Source organism: Neomonachus schauinslandi, chromosome 9 (assembly GCF_002201575.2).
Source record: "Neomonachus schauinslandi chromosome 9, ASM220157v2, whole genome shotgun sequence".
NCBI lineage: Eukaryota > Metazoa > Chordata > Mammalia > Carnivora > Phocidae > Neomonachus > Neomonachus schauinslandi.
In genome coordinates, this window is record NC_058411.1 from 14,347,212 (window position 1) to 14,374,370 (window position 27,159).

A 27,159-nucleotide genomic window follows, 5' to 3' on the forward strand; every position below is an offset into this window, starting at 1 on the left:
TACATTCGGAGTTTGGGCTTTAAAGAGGTAATGAAGGTTAAATGAGCTCATAAGGTTGAGACCTTCATTCAATACACCTGTTGCCCTTATAAAAAGAGAAAGACACCCTGAACTCTCTTTCTCTCTCTCACGCCAGGACACAGCAAGAAGGCAGCCATCTACAAGCCAGGAAGCGAGCTCTCACCAGGAACGGAATTGACTCACACCTTGATCGTGGACTTCCCAGGCTCCAGAACTGTAAGAAAATAAATTTCTCTTGTTTAAGCCACCCCGTCTGTGGTGGGCTTATTGTGGCCACCCGCGCTAAGACAGGCCATTTACATTTAATACGATTATTGATGTGGTTCAGTTTAAATCTACCGTACTGTTTGTTTTCAGTTTGCACTGTCTCTTCTTTGTTCCCCTGTCCCTCTTTATCGTCTTCCTTTGTTACCTGCATGGTACAGACATGCTGTTGTGGGACTTCAGAGGTAAGGGATGTTCATTCCACTCGATCAGGGTGCACTTCTGAGGGAGCTGCATCTGAAGGCATCCTAAGCTTTGGACATGCAGAGGTTGAGGTTAGGAGCATTCAAGGCTGAGAGAAAACCATACCCCCAAACCTCAAATGCACCGAATATGCTGAAAACTATTAATTGTGTTTGGTTGGAGCACAGGTGGCATATAGGGAAGGCGTGAAAATTGCGGAATTCCAAGTAGGTTTGAACCTGATGCCGGGAGGATGCAAAGAGCTGAGAGAATTCAATTTATAACAAAAGCCATTTGCCTTTAAGTGCTATATATAGTTCTTGGAATTTTTGGAAATTAATAACTCAGCCAACACATAACTTTGAAAAAAGTCTTTTCTTGGGGAAGAAAAAGTGCTTCTCTAACTTTTCCTGTACTTACTCTGCCAATGCCATCCAAAATTCTTACTTGCATCTGGGTTTTACCTACACCTGTTTTCCACAGAAAAGAAAAAGTCAAAATACAATAAAGTAGGTAGCTCTAAGATATAAAACTAGTGAGAATAACTAAGCACTTCCTATAGGAAAAATTTCCACGTGTCTGATCTGGTAGGATAGCCTTTTAAAAGGCAAGAAGTCATCATTTCATAATACAAAACTTTAAAACTTCCATTAAATTTTTTAAAAATTTAATTGAGATATAACTGATATAGAACATATTAGTTTCAAACATAAAACGTGGTGATTTGATATATGTATATGTTACGAAATGATCACAATAAGGGGTTAACATTTATCACCTCACATAGTAACATTTTTTTTTTCAGTGAAGTTTTAAGATCTATTCTTTTAGTAACTTTCAAATATACAACACAGCGTTATTAACTATAGTCACCATGCTGTACATTGCATCCCTAGGACTTATTTTATAATTGGAAGTTTGTAGCTTTTGATCACCTTCCCCCATTTTGCCCACCTTCCATCCCCATCTCTGGTAACCCCCAACCTGTTCTTTGTATCTATGAGTTCAGGGGTTTTTTGGGGAGGGCAGGGGTTAGATTCTCCATGTAAATGATATATAGTATTTGCCTTTCTCTGACTTAGTTCACCTAGCATAATTCACTCAAGGTTCATCCATGTTGTTGCAAATGGCAGGATTTCTTTTTTTTTTTTTTTTAATAGCTGAATAATGTTCCATTGTATACAGACACCACATTTTCTTTATCCATTCATCCATCAGTGGACACTTAGTTTCCTTCCATGTCTTGGCTACTGTAAATAATGCCGCAGTGAACATGGGGGTACAGATACTTTCCAAGTTAGTATTTTTGCTTCCCTCAGATAAATACCCAGAAGTGGAACGACTGGATAGGGTAGTTCTATTTTTAAATTTTTGAGGAAACTCCATACTATTTTCCATACTGGTTGTACCAATTTACATTCCTACCAACAGTGCATGAGGGTTCCCTTTTCTCCACATCCTCATCAACACTTATTATTTCTCGTCATATAATAATATCCATTCTAACGTGTATGGGATGATATCTCACTGTGGTTTTGATTTGCATTGCCCTGATGATTAGTGATGTTGAGTACCTTTTCGTGTACCTATTGGCCACCTGTATGTCTTCCATGCAAAAATGTCTCTTCAGATTCTCTGCCCATTTTTTAATCAGATTTTTTTGCTATTGTGTTGTATGAGTTCTTTATATATTTTGAAAATTAACCCCTTATTATATACATGATTTGCAAATATTTTCTCCTGTTCAGTAGGTTGCTTTTTCATTTTGTTGATGGTTTTCTTTGCTGTGTGGAAGCTTTTTAGTTTCATGTAGTCCCACTGGTTTATTTTTTGCTTTTGTTGCCTATGCTTTGGGTGTCCGATCCAAAAAATGGCCAAAACCAATGTCAAGTTGCTTACCGCCTCTGTTTTTCTTCTAGAAATTTTATGGTTTCAGGTATTATAGTCAAGTATTCTGTTTTGACTTGATTTTTGTGCATGGGGTATTAAAGTGTTCCAGTTCCATTCACGCATGCGGCTGTCTAGTTTTCCCAGCACCATTTGTTAAAGACACGGTCCTTTTCTCATCGCATATTGTTGACTGCTTCGTCCTAAATTGATCGTATATGTGTGGGTTATTTCTGGGCTCCTTATTCCTTTCCATTCATCTGTGTACCAGTTTTTTTTTTTTTTAAGATTTTATTATTTGAGAGAGAGAATGAGATAGAGCGAGCATGAGAGGGGGTAGGGTCAGAGGGAGAAGCAGACTCCCTGCTGAGCAGGGATCCCGATGCGGGACTCGATCCCAGGTCTCCAGGATCATGACCTGAGCCGAAGGCAGTCGCTTAACCAACTGAGCCACCCAGGCGCCCTGTGTACCAGTTTTTATGCCAAGACATATTGTTTTGATTACAGTTTTGTGATATAGTTTGAAGTCAAGGATGCATTATACTTACAGTTTTGTTGTTCTTTCTCCAGATTGATTTAACTTTTTGGGCTCTTTTTGGTTCCAAATATTAGGATTGTTTTTTCTATTTCTGTGAAAAAAAATGTCACTGGAAATTTGATAGGGATTGCATTGAATTTGTAGATTGCTTTGGGTAGCGTGGGTATTTTAACAGTATTCCAATTCATGAGCACAAAATATCTTTCCACTTATTTACATCTTCGGTGTCTTTCATGAATGTCTTGTAGTTTTCTTATAGTTTCAGCATACAGGTCTTTTAAAATTGATTATAATGATGGTTGCCCAACTGTAAGTATATTAAAAACCATCAAATGGTACACTTTAAAAGAGAATTGTATGGTATATAAATAATATCAAAAAAAGCTGTTATGTCAAAACAAAACAAAAAATCCTCTGGATTTGCTAATTGGGAGTTATTAATGACCTCAGTGGGAGGAATTCCAGTAGTGATTGGAGTTGAAGCCAGACTGAAGAGGGTCAAGGAATAAATGAAGTAAGCAACAAACATTACCTGCCTTTTCAAAATGTTGTGACAAAGGAGATAGGGTAGTGCTTGAAAGGGAGAAGGTTTAAAGGGACTGTGATTTAAAAAAAAAAAGAGAGAAACAATCCTGTAAAGAAAGAAATTGAAGCTATTAGATCAGAGCAGCATGTGAGGTGTGAGGCAGGGGCAGTTGTAAAGTGTTGGAGCCCACAGAAACTTGAGTTTCAAACACCAGAAAAGGGTCCACTTTATTTAAATTCGAAAAAAATCTTTCTTCCTCAAATCTATCTAGGTTTGGCCCTCTCTTCCCTAAGATAACGTGGTTGCTTTCTCCAAGACTTTCCGTCCTTTACACTTCACTAACAAATTACTCCTTATAGGTCAGGATTCAGGGAAGGAGAAGGATCACGGTGCAGGAAACAGTATAGTCCCCAAGGATTATAATTTAACCTTTATTAATCCTTATTCTTTCATCTCAAGAATTTGGCTTTAATATCAAGGACATAAAATCACAGCATCTCTCAAAAATGTTAAGTGTTTAGTCAGCCAAAAATAGGACTAATGCCATCTATGTGGGAGGATGTAAAACTGCAGTTGTTTTCAAATTGCTAAATCAAATTTTTTTCCCCAATATCTGAGCCTAGATAACCATTTTGGGAGTCTGGAGCATATCCGCAGACCATTCCCATTTATTCCCTAGGACTTGAAACTGTCCAGTAATGGCTTTTTAACTAAACTCCATTTCTGGGTTCATTATTTTCCGGTGTTGGGTCCTACCACTGTATTTCGAAAATCTTTGTGGTTTTTCGGAATGCTTAAACTCAACCCCAGTTGAAAGCTCTTGATAGAAATCCCTCATGTTAAGAGTTAGTGGTGGAAACCACATTAAAAGTGTAGGGGTGTGCTATCTTTATGAATTTTCTTGTCTCTAGGCCATAAATTATGTTGGGTGCTCTGATGCTGGGACATGCCATTCAGAAATGTAACAGAACAATGAGTACCATTGGGGACTGGTTCAGATGTGACCTATTGGGAAGGAAGAACTACCAGCCCCAACAATTACTGTGCTGGCAGTGGTCTTCTCATCAGTGGGAAGCTCAATGACGTTATTTTGGTTGAACAATTTGTATATGGATTGAACACCTTTTTAGCCAGGGTAGCAGACCATCGTTAACCTTCCTTCTGTGGAAATGTTGGCACTAAAGCCAGCGACGCAGTCCAGACATAATTTTGTTACAAAGATGTATGTAGCTTCGGCTGCACAGTGTTCTTTTCTGCCATCTTTACGCCTGGAGCCATCTGACTCATTCTTTGCACTGGTGTTCACATCGAATTAACATGAACTCAAGACAAAAATATCTCCAGATTACCTTAGGAATACGGACTCATTTATTTTTTGCTGTGTTAATATTCCCTTATTATCCAATTTTACTAATGCGTAGAACATTCATTTTAAATGGGAGTAGCTTTACTGACAGGAGAAACCCTGAGGTGATTTCCCTTGAGGGGTAAGAGTACATCCTCGGGGCCCACACTGCCTGCATTTGAATCCCAGCTCTGCCACTTACTCGCTTTATAACCGTGAGCAAGTTACTTGACTTCTCTGTGCCTCATTTTTCTCCTAAGTAAAATGGGAATAACAGCACCTCATAGGACTGGAGCGGGAATCAAAGGATTAATCCCCATCAAGCGCTTAGAAGAGGGCTGGACACATACAACATCCTCCATAGATGCAAGCTGTTGGCTTTTATTTTAGATTAACTAAGAAAATGATTCCCATTACAAAATTTCAACCTAAATATTGAATACAGTATTAGGACATTGGATCCCGCTTGAGGAAATTCTCATGAGCTCAAAAGCTAGCACTCGCATATGCTGTAGAAGCAGAAAAAGGTAAAGCACAAGAACAAGGTCTTGGGTTCTAGTTGCCACTGTACCACCACCCAGCAGTGGGACCCCAGGCCTTGCTTTGGTCACCTGTGCCACAAAGACCTTCGTCTACACATCCTCTGAAGTCCCTGCCAGCCTCTAATGTGCTCTAATTCCTCGAATTCCCATCTTTCTGTTGTCAGCTAAGTAGTACTACTTACACGAATCTAAACAGAAATAAGTATCTGTAAAATAGTTTTCACGACATTAAAAACTGGAAAAAATAACCTGGAGGGGTCCCAAAGTCCAAACTCCAATTTTGGGTGGCTTTGTCCCTTGGACACATTTCCTTGTGTGAACACATTGATGCGAATTCCACTAAATATGGGAGAGACGAGTTCAAGAGCCTTTCCAGGATTTTGCAATGCACAGTCCTAGGATCTGGCCTAACCTCAGGGCTGACTGCCGGTGAGTCTCTGGGCCTGTGACTCCATTTCTAATCCTGATATTCTTACACTGACAATGTGATATTCCATAAATAGCTTCTTGGGAAAATACAAAATTGGTGCTACATCAAGTAAAATTATGATTAGATTTCTAAGGTCATGGGACTTCTGAAAAACTTGTTTTATCTGAGATGCCTAAAATTAAAACTCATGAAAAATGACAGAATGATGGTGTATTATACACTGATTTATTTTAAAGCATAATATATAAGAAAATGTACAGTGTCTTAAAAAGCATTTGATAAATAGTTTTAAGTACAATTTTTAAGCTCTAATTAGGATGAATACACACACTTCTAGCCATAAAAGTGCAATTTTAGTGGCAGATTTCAGACCTCTGAAGCTACATGTTAGCTAATGGACAAATTAACGACATTAAAAATATGCATTTATAAAAATTTGAGGAAATTCATGAAAATGTTTTGTAAACATTTATAAACATCTATCATAAAATATCGGAGTTTTCACGATCTACTTACAAATATTAAATCCTATCTTTTATAATATTATACAAGTTATTATAATGTTTGCATTATAAATTCTTATGTAAACTCCCTTACGTCCTCTTCACTAATATCAAGCACAGGTTTGTATATCATATATATATAGATATATATCCTATATATATATATATATATCTATCTAGCAAGATATATATATATCCTATATATATATATATATATATCTATCTAGCAAGATATATATATATCCTATATATATATATATATATATATATAAACACACTACTTTTTCCCTTGTGTAATGCCCCCTCATAAGGATATACTTGGTCTGTGGGACAATCAGAGCATAGCAAAATGCTGCTTTAGCTGCTTAATTAAATGTTGGGTATCCACATGATCTGGAAATGCTGCTTCCGACTTCTGAGCAGCAACATAGCTTCTCTGTAGATCTCCAATCTGTAAGAAATACCAGAATAAGACCACAGAGTGAGATCAGGAAAAAAGAGTAAGAAATTAAAAAAAAACAAAAGGATAGAATACCTGTACTGTAGAAAATCAAAGGTTTTTAAGGGTAAAGCGTTTGATTATGCCACTTTGATTTTAGAATTCTTTCACTTAGGTTACAATTCAATCTTGAAAAATATGAGAAAAATAAAATAACCAATTATACAAATAATTTCTGCTCCATTACGGCTGTCTAGTTATGAATTCATAAACCTTGTTTTCTTTTCCTGTCACAGGTAGTATTATAAAAATAAAATAACATTGGCATACTACAACAGCCAGCTCTATATAGTTTCCAAAAGCCTTAGGACAACTATTTGTAATGTACCATAAAGATTTTTTGGTTAGGGCATTATCTTTTAGACAGAAAATTCAAGCAAAAATGATTGTATATAAGATACAATAACATGTGGGGCGCCTGGGTGGCTCAGTCGGTTAAGCGTCTGCTTTCAGCTCTGGTCATGATCCCAGGGTCCTGGGATCAAGTACCGCATCGGGCTCCCTGCTCAGCAGGGGGTCTGCTTCTCCTTCTCCCTCTGCTGCTCCCCCCTCCCACTTGTGCTCTCTTGCTCTCTCTCTCTCTAATAAATAAAATCTTTAAAGAAAAAAAAAGATACAATAACATGCTCAGGGAGGTTTTAAATGGAGCTAGCAGAGTAATTTGGGGGAAGATATCTGGCTTTAGAAGTTTATTAAGGGTATCTCTGATTTTCAATAAAGCTGGTATTAAAGTCCAGTCCCAAAGAAAAGCACACGGTATCTGGATCCATCTGAATAGATCTGGATTCATGCATACATTTATAAAAACCAAGAGCTTTTTAGTGTGTGCATGGACACAAAAAACCAGATAATTCAATTCTGGCAGGTTTTTGGGGTTTTTTTTGAAACATGTAATACATATTAAAAACATTTCCTTTTTTAAAACCCATAGCATTTCTTTTTAAGATACCATTTTCTTTTATGGAAAATATAACCTTTGCTTAAAAAAAATCTCCTTTGAGTTAGATATTATTAAAGTGTGATAAACTGAAAGTGGTTTAAGGAAATGGCAGCACAGAGCAGTGGAAAACACATGGGCATCATTGGGTGCTGGGTATAAATTCCGACCCCGCCACGGCCATGTGACCCTAGGGGACTCTAGGGAGGTCTTTTAAGCTCGACCAGCCTTGGGTTCCAGTCGAATGTAAGCTGCATGAGGTAGAGGTTTTGTTTTAGTCACTGCTGACATCCTCTGTGCCAACAATAGTGCCAGGTACACAGCAGAGGCTCCATAAATGAAACATCAGTTGTATGAAGAAAGGAGTCAGGAAGGTGAGGGAAACCTACGCGACAGGTTGTTGGGAGAATCAGAGAGGGTGTGTAGAGCCCCAGGGACAGTGGCTGGCACCTGACAAGTCCTCAAAAATGACAGCTTAGGAATGACAGCTTAGTTCCAAAGCAGAAATGAAAGTGAGGATGGCTTCGTGTTTGTGCTTTGAAAAATGACATTTTCATGTCTTCTGGTCTAGCAAGAGTCTTTACATCAGCAAACACTTTTAGCCATCTCCTTACCCTTCAAACTCACTTTCCATGTTAAAGGAAGATTTCTCAGTAAAAGTTAGTTATTAGATACCTTTTATTTGTTGTTCTTATTGAAAATGGCATGATTCCTTTTAGCACTTGGATATTAACTGACTCGTAACACAGTATTAACAGTTCTATTTTGCCCACATTGTTCACAGCTAAAATAGCTTCCTCTCATATCCCTAATTTTATAGCAATTACGCCAGAGCCTTGACGGCAGCATTAAGGTCTACAATAAAATACAAGACTTCTTTGCTATAGAAGCCAATTACTAAATCCTTCCTCAACCAGGAATTACTTAATGAGTATTTTTTTTTAAAGATTTTATTTATTTATTCATGAGAGACAGAGAGGAGAGAGAGAGAGAGGCAGAGGGAGAAGCAGGCTCCTCGCTGAGCAGGGAGCCCGATGCGGGACTCGATCCCAGGACCCCGGGATCATGACCCGAGCCGAAGGCAGACGCTCAACCATCTGAGCCACCCAGGCGCCCGATGAGTATTTTTTTCATGACTAAATGTCCTATTTTAAAAATAAAATAATTCTGCAATTGATAATAATCTATAATGCAATCTGTAATATTTAGCCCATATTCAGTGATAAATTTCTTTAAGGTTTATTGAACTGTCCCCTGAAGTGAAGGACAGATGGATACAATATTTATAAAACCATTTCTTTCAAAACATTACTAGAATTTCCTTATGTATCTTTCCTTATTTAGCTGTACTTTTTTTAAAACCAGGAAAGAAAAAGAAACAGATCGGATGATGAACTGATAAAGAGAATACCTTATCAGAGACCGTTGCAAAATTAAAATGTGGCTCATACATATGGGGTGCTAAAGATGATGCAGTTTGTAGCAGTGCTCTTGCCTGTATTAAAAAAAGGGGGGGGGAGAAAACCAAAGGTATATGAGCATCTATCAGCACGATATTTGTGACTTGCGTGTGTGTGTGTGATTTGGTATTTTTTGTGGTTTTTTTTTTTTTTTTTTTTTGGTAAAAGAATCCTTTACCCAAGATACAGGACCTTAATAAACATGATCCTGTGATAGATACAGATGACATTCCTTGTGAAATATGACTTACTGAAATACAATTAATACTTACAGCTTCCCAAAATTAATGATAAAAATGCTTCAAAATATGAAGAAACTTAAGAGTAGATTTAAAGTCGAGAACCACGGATCTTGTAAAGTTTGTATTTCAATATGACAAATCAAAATATAATCCTTTCAATGCTAAGAAAAAAAAGCCTTATTAACCTCGTTTTTATTGCTATTGATTGGTTTCTTAGGCTTCTAATTACCTGTTCTCTAATGCTACGACAAAAACAATAAAAAAATAATAATAATAAATTTCCAAGCTCCAAGTTCTGCGCTAGAAGACTATGATGAGCATTTATTACAATGCTGACCTCAAAATAACATGTGAATGCAACTGAAAAGGACAAGCCTTCTGTTCTCTCAAGTACTCAAAAAACAAAGTTGGCATCCCCTACAGGCTCAAAGGATCCTTAGGACCACAAACTCACCATTCCAAGCTGCTGACCACCCCTCCAATTTCTAACTAAATCCAAAACCTCCACCCATGACCTGTGGACAAATGTGTGTATTTTTTTTTTTAATGGAAAATAACCAATGGGATGGTAGATACTGATTTTTGTTTTATGATTAGCTATTTTTCTTTTAATCGAGGTATAATTTTTAGTAATAAAATAGAGGTTAGTAGCAGGAAAACTTTCACCAAAACCTTTCAAATCAGCTTAGTAGAGAAACTGTAACAAGTAGGAAACAAAAGCACCAACATGGGAACAGAGAAGATCACAAAAGCACTTGTTTCATATGGACATAGGTAAAGTTCCATCACAGAACAAGGTCCCATTTTAGAGTACAGTTACTCAACAACATGGGTTTGAATTGCATGGGTCCACTTAGGTGTGGATTTTTTCAACAAATACAGTACTATAAATGTATTTTCTCTTTCTTATGATTTTCTTAATCACATCTTATTTTCTCTAGCTTACTTTACTGTAGAATACAGTACATAGTACGTATGACACAAAATGTGTTAATTGTGTACATTCTTGGTAAGGCTTCTAGTCAACAGTGGATTCTTAGTAGTTAAGTTTGGGGGGTTCAAAAGTAATACTTGAATTTTCAACCACATGGGGGGTCAGCACCCCAATCCTGTGTTGGTCAAGAGTCCTCTGTAGTTAGTTTTTGTTGACAAAATACAAACCCATCTTTTTGGGGGGAATTTATGAAATAAAGGCAACATCCAAGGATGTTTCTTTTCTTATTGTGTTACAAGTTCATCACGGTGCTTAGGAGACCAGGCGGGAGGTTAACACTATATTTAGTGTTACATTTAATGCTATATATCCCTTAATATTTATCAGACCAACCTGATAAATATTAAGACCTATTTTTTAAATAAAGTTAGAAGGTAACTTCTGCAGGTAAAGTTACTTACCTTCCTTGAGTCCCTGTTTCTTCATCTTTAAAGTCTAGAATGTAGCACTTATCTATCCTTGATTGTCAGTAATATTGTAGGAGTATATTTAGCGTTTTAAACTTTTTAGTAATAGAATTTATTATTATAAATATATAATAATATAACTTATTAATAATAATAATATAATTTATTAAGCATCTACCGTGTGCTCAGTCCTAGGCTACCATGTCCAGCGCTTTCCATGCATAATCTGCTTATCCTCACAGAACACTTTCAGGTCCTGCTGTTACCTCACTTTATATGCTGTCTGTTCACTTCACAAATACGGACCCACTACCCATCACATGCCAGGCACTGTTTTTGATGCTGAAAATACAGCAGTTGGAAGACAAAGAAGGTCCCTATTTTCACGTGGCTGCCATGCTCCATTCTACATATAAATATGAACATATCTGATAAAATAAGTATGGTGAAGAAAAAATATAGTCAGAGATGTGATAGTGCCTGAGGGCTCCTTTAGACAGATGTTTGAGATGACCTTTCTAAGGAGGTGGTGATTAAGCTAAGACCCAACTGACAAGAAGAAAAGTCACTGCGGGATCTGAAAGAAGAACATTCCAAAAGCTGTAAAGTAAGAACGGGCACAGCATATTTGCAGAACGGGGAGGCAGCTGATGTGTACGGAAGTCGGTGTGAAGGGGGAAGTGATGAAAGATGTGGTCTGAGGGGGAGCTAGAGGCCGGATTATGTGGGACCCTGTAGGCCAAGATTTGAATCCACATTTCATTCCAAATGAAAAGGAAAGACTTTGGAGGATGCCGAGCAAAGCAGTGATAAATCATTCTTGTTTTTTTAAAAAATCCCTTCCGCTGTTGAGAGGAGGACGTGTTACAGGGTACAATTACTTGCTGACCTAAGTGGAGACAAAAAGACCAGCGAGGAGACCGTTGTCGTAGAGTCCAGGCAAGAGAGGAGTGGGGTCTGGAGAAGGGTGGCAGAGGTGGGGTAAAGCGGCCAGGTCCGGGATGGGGCTTGGAGGTAAAACTTGGCAGGGCCTGCCGAACGCGATGGGGTGTGGGGTGGCCACGCGAGGCAGCTAGGACAGAGAGGTTTCAAGTGGGGCTCCTAGGACTTTGGCTGGAGCACCCAGCTGGTGGATGGGGGGCTGGGAACGGTGCAACAGCTCACTAAGGGAGGGAGGACCAGGGAGGTACAGATTTGTCCTGATAAAACCAAAGGGTAAGAGAAAACAGAAAGATTAAGTAACTTGTCCAACGTCACATCACTAATATGTGCCAGAACCGGGATTCAAATCTAGCCAGTCAGACTCTAGAGCTCATTTTTCAACTGCAGCATGTAAGGGGGGCCTGGGTGGCTCAGTGGGTTAAGCGACCGGCTCTTGATTTTGGCTCAGGTCCTGACCTCAGGGTCCTGGGATCAAGCCCAGGCTCTGTGCTCAGCAGGGAGTCTGCTTGGGATTCTCTCTCTCTCTCTCCCTCTGCCCCTCCCACTTGTGTTCTCTCTCTCTCAAAGAAATCTTTTAAAAATAAACTGCAGCATGTAAAGACAGCTACACCTGACAGCCCCTCTTTGAAGAAAGCAGATTGTCCACTGTGCCACAGTAGTTCACTGACCTGCTCGACGTGGCCCTTCCGCATCTCCAGCACGGCCAGGTTGTTGTAGGCCTCGGCGTGGTGGTTGTTGTTGACCAGAGTGAGCCTAAAGCACTGATGGGCCAAGTTGATATCCCCTATGCCCTTGAACAGAAAAGCATGTATTCGCCCACACAGATCCATACACTTCCGCCCGCCATCTCCTCCCTTCTTTCCTCGAGTATGTCTTTTCTGCTACCAAGCAACAAGTACTGATCATAATCAAGTGTGAATTGTATATACGAGGAGTTAACCTGAGACAATACATTCTAGGGTGACTCTCAGAAATCGCTCAATCGCTACAGAAGACCATAACTAACCAAACCTAGATTTACGATACCCGAACGTTCCTTCAAACTTGCGGCTACCTTTTCTATACCAGAAATTGCATGACAGAAACAACCTACCACAGCTACGTGGCCCAGGTTGTACCAGACATCGGCTGCCTCTTCTTCATTTTCAGCCAGAGCAAGGGCACGTTCGAACGAGGTCAGAGTCATATCATACTGCTGGGCATAGAAGCAGCAGAGCCCCAGATTGTTAAAGAGCTGACAGTTATAAACACCCATCTGCAGGAGTCGCCTTTTTGAAAAGGAGAACACATATTTTGGTGTCAGACCAACCTGATAAATATTAAGACCTATTTTTTTATAAAGTTAGAAATGTTTTATAATTTTTAACATCCCCAAAGAATAGAAGGTATTACAGGAAATGGAAAAAAAATGTCAAAGCAAACACAAAAGCATGTCTTTTTTAAGGGTACTGGTCATGGGTAATGTGTCCAGAGGCAAGGTCAGAATCAACTTGCGTAAGTTCTTTTCCCCAAAAAAATTCTGCTAGAGAAAACCAAGCTACAAAAGTGTCACATAAAGTAAAACCCACAACATTTTGCTTCATAAAGGTTTGGTGTCAAGCAGTAAACCCCCAAGACCTTCTAATCTAATTTGAGGGCTGTGTTTAGGATTTACCTTCAAGTTCTCAGCTAAAATGAATCTTGGTTTTGGTTATCTGTAGTATTTTGTGGTTTAGCTGTGTCTACTGACCTTCCAGTGAGCTTCCACCAAGGAAGACAAGACCATCAGTGCGATCCCTACCTTATCCACTCAGCTCTCATGCTAGAGCTCAAAAAACCCATTTGTTTCTATGCATCATTAGTCCCAAAGGACAAGACCGTTCACATAAGCAAATGAAAATCCACTTCAGCAGCCCTGAGGAACCCATGACCCATTTTCAGGGTGGGAGAGCAGAGGCAACTGCCTGTGCCTAAAACAACACTCATTTTATCATATTTTATGCTGCCGACATATATTTGGAAAGAACTCTCATCAGCAGCCAGTTATCTCCTTGCATATTACCTAAGGGCAGAAGAGGAAATCAAAATTTAAAAATTAATCTCAGAAGCCATCTGTAAGATGAAAGAAGAATGTGCTCAAAAGAGAACCAGAGGCCAGAACTTATTTAGGCTTTGAAAACTTATTTGGACAAGAGTTGACAATACTTCACAGAACAGGGGAACCTATTTCAGGTCCTCGACAGGGCTTGGAACCTGGGACCCACTGCTCTTTGCAAATCTCGTCACTGTTTCAGCTTCGGGGTCTTTATAGGCCATGTGGTGGTATTAAGGGAAGCAGTGATGGGGAGAAGTGTTTCCAGGAACTATTAAACAGTTACTCATTGACAAGAAAATGGCTAACTCATACAATGACGTGGCATTAAAAACTCAATTATCCAGGTATGTTTCTGCAAGATGCCAAATATCTGCACATTTTCAAATTCTTAGATGTCACTTGAATGCTCATAAAACCTCTGGGTGCTTGAATGTTTAGTCTCCTATAGACATGGCCTATATATTATGTGTCTACATTTTCACACCATCATTATTGCTGCTGCACCAATATTTCACAGGAAAGTTCTATGCAGAGAGTGTAAAGCACACCTGTAAAACCGAAGAGCTATTTCTGGCTGATCAGAATAAAAGTGGTTGCTTCCAATGCACGCAATGGCTTCCACATGAGTATTGTCCTGTTTCAAAACTTCTCTGTAGTATTCCGCTGCTGATGAAATATTGTTCATTTCCTATTCTCCAATAAGACAGAAGAGCAGTACTTCAGTGCCAGGAAATTATTTTTCTTCTGGCTGATTTATGTTCATTCATTCAACAAATATTGAGAGCCTACCATGTGCCAGACTGTGTTCTAGGCCCTGAGGACACAATACGAACAAAAAGACAAAGCTGCTATCCTCAAGGAGGGTACAGCTGGTAAGGAAGACAAGCGAATGAACAAATAGGTAATATAATGTCAGGCAAATATAACATATGAAGAAAGGCAAGGAGAGGGGCGCCTGGGTGGCTCAGTCGGTTAAGCGTCTGCCTTCCACTCGGGTCATGATCCCAGAGTCCTGGGATCGAGCCCCCGCTGAGCTGGAAGCCTGCTTCTCCCTCTGCCCGTCCCCCTGCTTGTTCTCGTGCGTGCTCTCTCTCTCTCCCCCCTCAAAAAAAATAAAATCTTAAAGAGGGAGAGAGAGAGACCAGAGAGATGATCTCTCTCTCTACCATATGAGGGTATAGATAGAAGGTGTCTGTCTACAGACCAGGAAAAGGGCCCTCACTCAGAAATGAATTGTCCAGCACCTTGATCTTAGACTTCCCAGCCTCCAGAATTATGGAAATAAATTTTATGTCCTTTAAGCCTCCCAGTTTATGGTATTTTGTTACAGCAGCCTGAGAAGACTAAGATATTGTCCTTCCAAAGAATAATCTCCACACCTAGGCAGCAACCTGACCACTGAACATAATGGCCCTGAGCCGCCTGGGTCCCCATGAACATGACTTTTCTGGTTTCCAGGGCAACAACATCCTATAGTGCAAGGCTTCAGTATTACTGTTGTCCAAGTTGGTGTCTTAGTCTGCTCGGGTTCCTATACCAAAATACCACAGACTGTGGCTTAAACAACAGAACTTTATTTTCCCACAGTTTTGGAGGCTGTAAGTCCAAGGTCAAGTGCCAGCATGGCGGGGATCTTGTGAGGACTCTCTTACAGGCTTACAAAGGGTCACCTTCTCACTGTGTCCTCAAAAGGCAGAGCGAGCACCAGCACACTCTGGTGTCTCTTCTATTAAGGGCATTAATCCCACCATGAGGGCCCCACCCTCATGTCCACATCTAAACGTAATTATCTCGAAAGGCCTCATCTCTAAATACCATCACACTGGGGGTTAGGGCTTCAACATATTAATTTGGGAGGAACACGATTCAGCCCAATGCAAAAAGACTCCAGCCTGAATGGATAATTGTTTCAAGGCTTTCAGTTCTATAAAATTACCTTGGAATGTTTGTATACTTGATTGATGGGCACATAATTATGTAATCTTGAGGAATTTTAGACTGAAACTAATTTGTGTTTTTGGCAACCCCATATGTAGTTTTTTAAACGTGTTATTGTAAAATATGTGCTTATGCTAAATAAATTTAAACACTGAAAAAGGTTATAAAATGAAAAGTAATAGTCCCCTCTCCAAATCCAGTCAGAAGTTCTGGAATAGTTTGAGTATTTTTCAAGGAACTTTGTTCATATATGTGTAGACATACATGTATGCAAGTTTTTACCATAACATAATCATTCTACACATTCTGATACACGGTTCATTGTTTTTACTCTCAGTGTCTTGACTCTTTCCATATCAGCACAAAGGGTTCTACCCCGTTACTTTTTTATTTCTGCATAGTTTTCTTTCTTTTTTTTTTAATTTTATTTATTTATTTGAGAGAGAGAATGAGAGAGAGAGCATGAGAGGGGTGAGGGTCAGAGGGAGAAGCAGACTCCCTGCTGAGCAGGGGGCCCGATGCGGGACTCGATCCCGGGACTCCAGGATCATGACCTGAGCCGAAGGCAGTCGCTTAACCAACTGAGCCACCCAGGCGCCCTCTGCATAGTTTTCTATCAATACATAGACCATAGTTTATTTAACCAGCCCCCTTTTGGTGAAGCATTCATTTGTTGTTTTTTTTTGCTATAAAAAAATACTATAAAATCATCCTTGTTCATATTTTCTGAACTTGTATGAAAGCATCCTTAAGGAAAATTCCTACAAATGAAATTGCTGGGCCAAAGAGTATGCACGCTTGGAAATCTCATCAGTAATCGCAAACAGCCTCCAAATGGGTTGTGCCAACATACACTCCCAGCATCAGTGTTCATATGTGAGGTGTGTTCCTCACAACCTTGACAACCCTACATGTCCTGGAACTTCTCCATCTGTGTCAACCTGATTACGTCAAAAAAGGCATCTCATTATTTTAGTTTTTATTTCTTCAATTATGACTGAGGTTAGGCATTTAATACACACCTATTTATATTTCCTTTTCTGTGAACTGCCGATTCATGTCCTTTGCCCATTTTTCTATCCTATCTTTTGTTCTTTTACTATTGGCTTGTGTTATGGGGGCTTGGGTTGGAAACTGCCCTCCTGGATACAGGAGAGCTGGGGGCAGACGTGTGCCTCAGAGATCCCTGGGCACTGACTCTGTTTTCTCCTTCCAGATTAAAACAAGTCTGCTGATGTGACTTAAGTTCAAAATCCAGGCAGTCCTGGTGTTTATAAACATTTCCTTCAGAGGAAAAGTATAGATGGTTTAAGGTCTTCCAGATGGGTCTTACCGAGCCCCAGTATGAAAGGCAATGGTGTAGCCATGGTGTAGCTGGAATTGGCTGTTGTCTCATCTCTGGGGTGATTTTACTTGCATGAAGAGGATCAGCAGCCACAATGCAGGCCAGTAGGAAAACAAGGGCTAATGCAAAAGCCACACCACGATTTCGACCCACAACTGCTCTGAGGAAACACCTTGTTTCCGTAAGTGTTTACAATCTTGACTAAATGAGAACCTGTATGTTTGTGTTCATGCACATTTGTGTGTGTGTGTGTGTGTGTGTGTAATTCTCCCACAACCTGGAAACCACCTGAAATTCAGCAACTTTTAAGCAATGTATAGATTGAGGAAATTAAAAGTAGTCTTTTGTCTGTCTCAGGTATGGCAAATATTTTCCCCGTTGGAAATTTTTATACTGTTTGTTTTGGTTTTATTTCTATTTGTTTTTATTGAAAATTTAACTTTATAGAACACTTATTTAACTCTATAGAAAATTTAACTTTTATCTTCTCAAATTCAGTCTTTTCTATTATGGCTTTCGACTTTCTATCACACTTAGAAAGGTCTTCCTATTCCAAGTTTATACAAATAATTCATCTCTGTCTTTTTTCTGGAACTTTCATGGTTTTAAATCTGTGAGTCATCTGGCAGTAATAGACTCTTTTAGTATAAGAAATCATTATTCCTCCAGCTCTATTTTTTTTAAATAATCTAATAATCCAATTGGTTAAATAGGCAGTCTTTAGAACATTGTAAATTGTCATATGTATGAACATACATAGACTCTATTTTGCTCCTTTAATCCATTCCTGCATCAGAATTGTTTAAATTAGAGTAACTCTAGAATAAATTTTGTTAATGTAGATTTAAAAAATATTTTCAAATCTATAAATGTCACCTCAAGTATATAAATAACTATGGTATCATTTAAGTGATGTTGATAGTGGTTATTTTGGAACAAATTCACAAAATACTATAATTTAAGTTATTTAAAATAAAATTGCAAATAGCTTGAGGTGAATGTTGCAGTGGTTCTCAAGCTCTGTTATATGTCAGAAACGCCTAGTGAGCTCAAACATACAAATAATTGCCTGAGTCCTGCCTTCCAGGATATCTGATTCAGTAGGCAGAGGACAGGCCACCCTTCTCAACCTTTCCTAAAGTTACTTGAACACACAGGAAACTTCAAGGACTACTAGAATAATCTCTTCTAGGGTAACATTTCTAATTTCAAATATCTTCAACAAAGAACAGTTCAGAGACCTGCCTTTTGAATGGATAAACAGAATTCCTCAAGAACAATTAAAACCACCACCAAATTTAGCAAGAATAAATCATTTTAAACAATAAGCAATGCACACTAGGCAGCACAACATGTTCGTTTTAAAACGGGAAAACACTGAAAAGATATAAGATCAAAATGAATGTGATAAATAAAAAAGAACATAAAGGAAGAGGCTCCCTCCAGGGAAGTCTGATGTACATACAAAAATCCCTAAGGCATATGTATTGTAGGCTGCAATGCTAAGGGACAAACTTTACTAAGTAACTCCAAATTTACTGTCACATAAAGAGAAAAGGAATACACTGGAAATCTGTCTTCGTATGGTAAACTTTGGCACAAGGGAAATTAGCAGTTAGGTTCAAGGGGAAATACTGCGTCTCACTACTTTAAATTTGTACTTAGTCCTTGATCATGCTTTCTGTGGATGATAAATTGTTCCCACAACTTGGATGCTTTCTTCTCCACTTTGAGAGCCAACTCCAATTCTACTTTTCTCCCCAAACCTTCTCCTGTAGACTTCTAAAAGGATATGGTCCTTCAAGTCCTGGTCAGACCCTGAGCATGGAAGGATGAAGGGAGCTGTTAAGGGTCTACTCCCTGTCTCAGCCAGAGTGACTATAACAGAAGGTTGGCAGGAATTCTTCCAACCAGCAACCATCAAAGATTCCATAGATGTCTAGCTCTTTCTGCCAGTGCTTTCTGCCTGAGAAGAAGGACTGAAATGGGCAGAAGGTGGAGCTTAAAGGTCAGAGAGCTCTGATCATATTGAGGCAGGCACTGCTCTGTATGAATACCACAGTTCTATTTCTTAAGCTTCTTGGTCAAAATTTTGTTCATATTCAATTTAAGGTCACACAAGGACAGATACAGAGATACAAATACAGTATTTTATTTTTATTGAATGATCAAAGCCTTCTGCTTCTGTGTTTATCAGAATTATATTTCAAAAGGGGAAACAGTATTTCTAGACAATTTACAAATAAAATTTGATTTTCATTTTAAAAGGAATGCAAGTTCATGACAGGAAATCTGGAAAATACAGAAAGTATGAAAAAGAAAATAAAAGTTCATTCATATACTATTACCCAGATATAGCAACTATTAATATCTTCCACTCTTTTCCTAACAAAATAATTTTAAAATATTGTACCTAGAATTTCAAGGAATTTAAGAACAGAGATGCTTCTTGTCAGTATTGTACTGGAAGTCCTAAACAATAAGATTTTTTTATTAAGTGGCAAAGTAACTGAGACGAAGAGATAAAACTGTGTTTGCAGATAATGACTATTTTATTTACTTAGAAAATCTAAGAGAATTTAAGGATAAGGTATTAAAACTTAAAAATTTGAGTATTAGGCCTATTTTCTTTTTTTTTTAAGATTTTTAAAATTTATTTGAGAGAGAGCATGAGCAGGAGAGAAGGGCAGAGGGAGAGGAAAAGCAGACTCCCGGCTGAGCAGGGAGCCCAACGTGGGGCTTGATCCCAGGATCCTGGGAGCAAGCCCTGCATCAGGCTCCCTGCTCGGCGGGAAGCCTGCTTCTCCCTCTCCCACTCCCCCTGCTTATGTTCCCTCTCTCGCTGCGTCTCTCTCTGTCAAATAAGTAAATAAAATCTTAAAAAAAAATAATAATAAATTAATGTATTCCTACTTACCAGAAACAGTCAAATAGAAAATACGATAGAAAAAAAGGATTCCATCCACAGTTAAACCTCGGGATGGATCTCTGCAGGAAAGAGTGTAACAGACCGAAAACTGCTATTCTTAGAAAGGCCTGCTTGTAAGGTTGGTCCCTGGCTGGCATCTGAGAAATTGGTGGGTTCCCTATATTGATATAAAACTTCCTGCTGGAGTGGAGGCGGGTGGGAGAGATGAGGTGGCTGGGTGATAGACACTGGGGAGGGTATGTGCTATGGTGAGTGCAGTGAATTGTGTAAGACTGATGAATCACAGACCTGTACCCCTGAAACAAGTAATACATATATATGTTAATTAAAAAAGAAAAACTTCCCTCAAATGATAAGAGGGGCTCACACACCTAAACTTTTTGTGTGGTGCGAAAAGCTGATGTGGTGCCTGAATACCTGCTTTATGTCTCGGAGTCTGGGATTTGGGTACATGGTAGGCAGAAGGTGCCCATATGACCAACCCCTAGGAATCACCTTGAGTACCAAGTCTTTCATGAGCTTCCCTGATGGACAGTGCTTCACACATGTTGTCACAACTTGTTGGAAGAAGTCTAAAGCGTGTCCTGTGTGATTCCACTAGGGGACAACTCCTAGAAGCTTGTGTGCCTGATTTCCTCTGAACTTTGACCCATGTACCTTTTCCCTTTACTGAGTTTGCTTTATAGCCTTTTGGTATAAATCTCAGCTGTGAGGATGACTGAATGCTGAGTCCTGAGTCCTTCTAATCATTGAAACGCAGGGTGGTTTGGGGGACCCCCTATAGCATCTCCATCGAGATAATTATAAAATATTCACTGAAGAAGACCTAAATAAGTGGAGAATTTTACCATGATGAAGAGTGGGAAGAAAGGCAGCCCTCCCACCCCCATCATTCATATATTCAAGGCAATTCCAATCAATATGCCTGTAGGAATTGTTTTGATTTTTAATGGTTCATGATTAAGTCAATCCTAAAATCAATATGGGAGAGCAAAGGGCCAAAAGTAACCAGCTGTGAAGAAAAGTAGGCGGTAGAATTTGTCCAACTTGAGATCAGGAATTACTGTAAAGCTATAGTAATTAGGCAGTGGGAAGGGTGCCTCAATGGGGCTCTCTGTGGAATTTGACAACATGATTCTAAAATTTGTAAGAATAGGTAAAAGCCCAAAATAGACAAAACATTCCTGATAAAGAACCATACCAGGTAGTACGTGAGGCTGCAGTAATTACGATGGTATAATACTGGTACAAGAAGAGACAAACAGACCAAAAGAATAGGAAGCCCCCAGAACATATTGACTATATATAGAAAAAAGAAAGTTGATATTTGACATTACAGACCTTGGGAGAAGGATCAATAGATGTGCTGGACAAATAGCTATCTTTTTTTTTTTTTAAGATTTCATTTATTTGAGAGAGAGAGAGAGAGCACAAGCGGGGGGTGGGGCTGGGGAGAGGGAGAAGCAGGCTCCCTGCTGAGCAGGGAGCCCGACGCGGGGCTCGATCCCAGGACCCCGGGATCATGACCCGAGCCGAAGGCAGATGCTCAACTGACTGAGCCACCCAGGCGCCCCAGACAAATAGCTATCTGTAGTGGGAAACTCATTTAAATCCCTATCTCATACCACGCTCCTTACTCTTCTGTATGTTTGAAATACATCATAATAAAAACTTAGTTTGACTAAATGCATACACTAAAATCTCTTACTCTGTTAGTAAACCACAGGCCAGTTATCATAATTTTACAAATTGTTCTCCTTGCTAGGATCCCAAGGGCCTATGAACTTACTTACGTTGCCTATAACCTCAATTTCACACCAACTTTTTGAATAATATAAGTCTTACCTCATAGATCCTGGCAATTCCACAAAGTAGGGTTACTTCTCCTGGAAACTTATCTAAGCCTTGTTTGAAAAGATTTAAAGCTGTCACTGGTTGATCCAATGAGATATAAACCTAAAACCAAGATACACTTCAATAAAAGTACTGGTTCTTAAAATAACAGTATTTGTTATGACAAGCTTGTAATTATTGCTTCGTAACAGACTATCTCCTAGATATGACAAGTAAAAAGTTTTCAGAAACGTGGATTAATTTTCAATAGTGATGTTAGTTTTATCTTCACATGTCATATATGAAGCATCCACTCATTTATTCCTTCAACAAACGCTCATTGTAGGCTTGCTATCGCCTTAGAGATTGAGCAGTAACTCAATAAGAAAGGAATGAGGGAAAATCTGTTTAGGATAGAACAGACGGGAGTATGTCGATAAGCGGGCACAAAGAAACCAATTAGGAGATCGAAGTTGGAGACACAGGAGAAGGAGGGGAGGACCAACGAACAAGAAGGTCTGAGAAAGAGCAGCAGTGGAGAGCCCGTGGAGAAGCTGGTTTTGGAAAAGGGCCCTCGGAAACAGAGGAGGAACAGATTTGTGAGGAATGGGGTCAGGGGGTTGAGAAAGTTAGCACTTGATGGCTTCCACTTAATTAGCAATTAGAACATTAGCATAAATAAATCATTACTTCATGGGAATTTCTAAAATAGGGAATTACAGTTTTATGCATGGAAACATAAGATTATGACATTTTTTCTTCATGATCTTGGATCCTCTATTTCTTTTCAAATAGACTGTGCTTTGAAGAAGGCCCAAATGGATCCACAGAAAAACTGTTTATAGTGTTTAATGCTAAAGTATGAGATTAAAGGGAGAGGTATGGATGAAAATATTTCAACTTTTACTTTATACACCACTGAACTGCTTTTTTAAATACAACAAAATATACCAAGTAATATAAAACATTTAATTTTTTAAAAATTAATCCAATATTTTCAGAAATAATATTGTTCCTCAATCAGATTGATCTCTATTTCATAGCAATTATTCTTTCATATATTAAAGAAAATAAGCAAATTTTACTTTGAGACAGTCATGTAGGCAATAATAGGTTTAAGAAAATCAATTTATGGAAAAATATGTCAAACCATGTATTCAACGAAATAGTTAAAAAGCACATTTTTTTAAAAAACACCTGGCGATTATCAGTTAAGAAGATGACAGCCAAATAGTGTGACCTGAGTTTTTCAAGGTATCTGAAAAGTTTAAAAGTCTACTGTGATGCTTAGAAACTTCTTTAAGAATTTTAGGTTTTATATATAATGTACAGAAGATGGAAAACTACGGTAAACAGATCAAGATTATTTAGCACCGTAAGTTTATAGAGTGTAACTTTCATTTTGTTTCTTTTTTAGTGTGCAAATTCTTAATAAAGCCATATTTAGGAAGTAGTGGCATTTCCGTTTATAGCTCTTCTTTTCAACCCCCTTTCGCACACTTTCTAATTTTAAAAAATTAGTCAAGATACAGCAATATGATGTCCTAACCAGCACTTCATCAGATGCTTCAAGTAGCCCTGGCGAGGGCCAAGAAGTAACTTTTTCCCAGGACTGAAAATTCTGGCGGCCCTTCACTTCCGCTGTGGTTGTGGGGGGCAGTATGGGGACAGTGAGGAGGAAGACCTGCGTTGGAGTGCTGGCTCTGAACAGCCAAGTGACCCTGAAAATCCTACTTAGCCTCTTTAAGTCTCCACTGTCCTAAGAGTACAAAGGAAATGTAACAAATCTACCTTGTGGGGTGGCTATGAGGCTTAAATTCACCTGTGGGTAGAACAGACCAGATATAATACCTTCTCCTGAATAGGTGTTCAATCAAGGGGAAATACTGTCTTTGTTATTACGGCAGAGCCAAGAAGCCAAGGACCTACATAAAAACAACTCCGGTTCTCTGCAGTCTGCTTAGGTGGGAGACAGGCATGCTGTAGAAAAGAAGGCCTCTCTGGGGCCCGTTACCCACGGGGATGGTAATAAGCCCGTGGCAGTTTCTTCTGCTCTAATGGGCAATCTTTCAAAGGGGTTTTCTTCTTTTTCGTGGCAATCAATTTCTCCTGAGACAGTTACCCTCCATATGTTCTCACTTTTCCACTCGCTATAAAGAAAAATAAGTCTGAGCACATTAACTTGCCAACTATTCCTGAAGAAACTGGCAACTCTCCGTATATATTGGCCAGAATTTGAACATTTATTTTGAGAAGACAGATTTCACTCCAGGCAAGAATACTTACTTACTTTTGCCAAGTAGAGAAATGTATCTACCATTTCCTGCTGCTTCAGGGCTGATTTAAACTGTTTTTCTGCTTCACGATACATTCCTAACCTAAGAACAGCCATTTTAAAAATGAGACATTCAACTTAAAAATAAATACTACAGCACTTATTCACACACTGAGGATATGAATAGAGACAAATCACATTTCTATCTCTAAGAGTAAGCATGTACTAAAGAAGCTAATGTCATACACACACAGAAATTATTATCAGCATCATGTTGATCTAGTTGAGCACAAAGTTGCCTATTTCCCATGTGCACTGTCCATGTAACCCTCCAGTGGTGTGTCACAAGTCTGTCTGCAGCCTGGACACAGCAGGACTAACAGAGCTGCCATCGAGCCAGGGCGCATCAGTTTACCACCCAAAGAGCTTATAATCAGCTGGACATACAACAGGTGACCTGAGTAAACGCTCTGGGTCTCCATTTTATTGGAAGAACTTAGGGATGGCATTTCTTTGAAAACATCATCTACTCTGAGACAAAGGCCCATTTTTTTTTTTTAAACATTTTATTTATTTGACAGAGAGAGAGAGACAGCGAGAGAGGGAACACAAGCAGGGGAGAGAGGGAGAGGGAGAAGCAGGTTTCCCGGTGAGCAGGGAGCCCGATGCAGGACTCGATCCCAGGACCCTGAGACCATGACCTGAGCCGAAGGCAGACGCTTAACGACTGAGCCACCCAGGCGCCCCAACAAAGGCCCATTTTTAAAGCCCTTTTTAAATAGTTTCGATGTAAGTAGTAATTGCTTCTTGGATGATACAGTTTTACCATTTTATGATTCTAGAAACATTTTCTTTTCCCTTTTTATCTTCGTATCTGATACAGACTGTCCTAGTCTACAGATTTGAGAGTTGTTCCTTGCCTAACTACAACTGTCCTGATATCAGCCCCATTTCTTCTGCCCAGGGACCATTTTATTACTACTGATTCAATCATTAGAGCATTAAAGCTCAGTCAGTCATTAAAGCACACTTCAGCCTGTTCTAGATCTGTCGGGTTTTCTCCTAACTACTCATCCCTAGCCAGCTAAGAGCTGCTTAGGCACTTGATGATGCTTTCATTTTGTGAAATGAGTATTTCACAGGATGTTCCACTGTGCTACTTTCATTCGGAGCCTTGACAGAACTCTGACCTTCTAGCTGGTTGTCTAAGCCTCGAGCACTGGTGTGGCAACACCCGAGCAGCTGTAGGGAGATGTAGGATTAATGGGGTTAAAAGGGACCCCCAAACTACCCTAAAGTTAGAATGTGTGAAATGGCAGAAGCCCCCCCCACCAAAGCTCCCACAACTTTTACCAGGAGTATTCACAAAATGTTATCAAAGAACTCTCAAGTTCTGAAAAACAGCATAGTTCTATATAAAGCTTCAACTGAGCATTCAAATCTTAAGCATGTGGCTGAAGTTCAGCCACACTTAATTATCCATGAGAGTCCGTGTATTTTTATCTACTATGATGTCTCTTCCCAAAAATGATTTAAAAGGGATTACAATATAATCCTATAAGATACATATAAAACAATAATATGAAAACAAATAGATTTTTTTAAACAATGGTGATGGAAAGATAAACAAATTAAAAAAACAAAAAAGAGCAATCAAAGCCATTTAGCTACCCTGGAAACCAAAGGAAGAAAGGATGGGTCATACATTTTTTTATTACTGCATCCTCAAGAGATAACTTCTTCTAATACTATCAAAAAGGAATAACCACATGGGTTCTTCTGCAAAGGAATTAAGTGGGCCACGTACAAAGAAAGTCTAGGAATAAGGAAAATATCAGTCAAGTTCATGAATACAAGCCAATATCAGAGAGTCAAAGTCCCAAGATAACCCCACCGACTGCCAACTTTTTCTCTCCAATTTAATTCAGTAAATATTGTCAAGCACCAACGCATGCACATTTCATGACGCAAAAATGAAGATCACAAACATGTCCTAAAGGCACCAATAAGAATGGAACAAAACATGTTCACAAATAAATGGAAACATATTATGGCTAATAAGAAAAAAAAAAGTGCTTTGAGAGCACAGAGGAGGAGTGAACCAAGATAGTTTCAGGGAGGAAGTGACAGGCAAGATTTTGAGAGCTAGACAGGGTGGGGTGGGGGGTGTACATCTCAGATGGAAGCAAACTATCTGCACAGACACACAGCAGAGTGCACAGCATGGGAGGGGAATGCTGAGTTGTTTGGTTTAACTGGAAAGAAGGACACAATAAGTAATGGGAGAAGGGAGTGAGAGGGGCAAGCATGGACTGGGACAAGATCAGACATGCCACACTTAAAATGCAGACTTTATCCTAGAGGTAGTGGAGATTAGTCAAAGAATTCAACAGGAGCTGTTTTTTCATAACAGTTATTCTGATGGTAGTATATAAGAAGGATTTGGGAGGGGGGCAGAGAACCCAGATAAGAAGCTAATGGAACAATTCAAAAAAATCGAAAGTCAGAATTCAGGCATTGGAGTGGGAATGGGGCAGTAGGGAGCTACTGTAGACAAAGAACTGGCAGGATTTACCAGTCAGGAGCAAGACACACAAGTCAATTGGGGCTCCATCCTTGACCTCTCAAGTCCAAGTTAGGAGCTCTTTCTCTGAGCTTCCTGCACTTGCTTCTATCACAGTGGGAGCCATGCTTATGATTGTTTACTGTCCTCTCTCCCCCATTGGACTGTAAACCATATGAAGGAAGGACTATCTAATAAATATTTGTAACCCCTGTGCCTAGCTCGTTAAATAGTTTAGTGAGTCAGTGAATGCAGGAGTGCTGAGCACATACTAAAGATGAGAGGCTATTAAGGGACAGAGAACAGTGATTAATATGGCAAGGTACACTCATTTAAATGCCATCTTATACAGATGGCAGAAGGAATCCAAATTGTGCTTTTCTTTAATTATTAAAGATTTCTTAAGATTTGTTTAGAAGCTCAGATTTCAAGCTTGCCTTCAGAAATTATATTCATAAAAGTTTAATGGTATAATGCTATAA

The 27,159-nt window shown here is 39.1% G+C and overlaps 1 protein-coding gene across 7 annotated transcripts in view; it reads right to left on the bottom strand.

The window, feature by feature from the left end:
* Positions 1-6,518: 6,518 nt before the first annotated feature.
* Positions 6,519-27,159, bottom strand: part of TTC8 (tetratricopeptide repeat domain 8) — a 52,681-nt gene continuing 32,040 nt past the window's right edge. For 5 of the 7 annotated variants that reach the window (XM_021679628.1, XM_021679627.1, XM_021679624.1 and 2 more), the window contains 7 exons: positions 24,130-24,217; positions 21,852-21,962; positions 14,343-14,482; positions 12,814-12,988; positions 12,389-12,511; positions 9,087-9,170; positions 6,519-6,690 (listed from right to left, as the gene is read on the bottom strand). In XM_021679628.1, the coding sequence (XP_021535303.1) occupies positions 6,574-6,690; positions 9,087-9,170; positions 12,389-12,511; positions 12,814-12,988; positions 14,343-14,482; positions 21,852-21,962; positions 24,130-24,217 (838 nt within the window). In that variant the 3' untranslated portion in view covers positions 6,519-6,573. The remainder of the gene's footprint in view (positions 6,691-9,086; positions 9,171-12,388; positions 12,512-12,813; positions 12,989-14,342; positions 14,483-21,851; positions 21,963-24,129; positions 24,218-27,159) is intronic. The other 2 variants (XM_044917865.1, XM_044917864.1) reach the window with 1 other exon arrangement.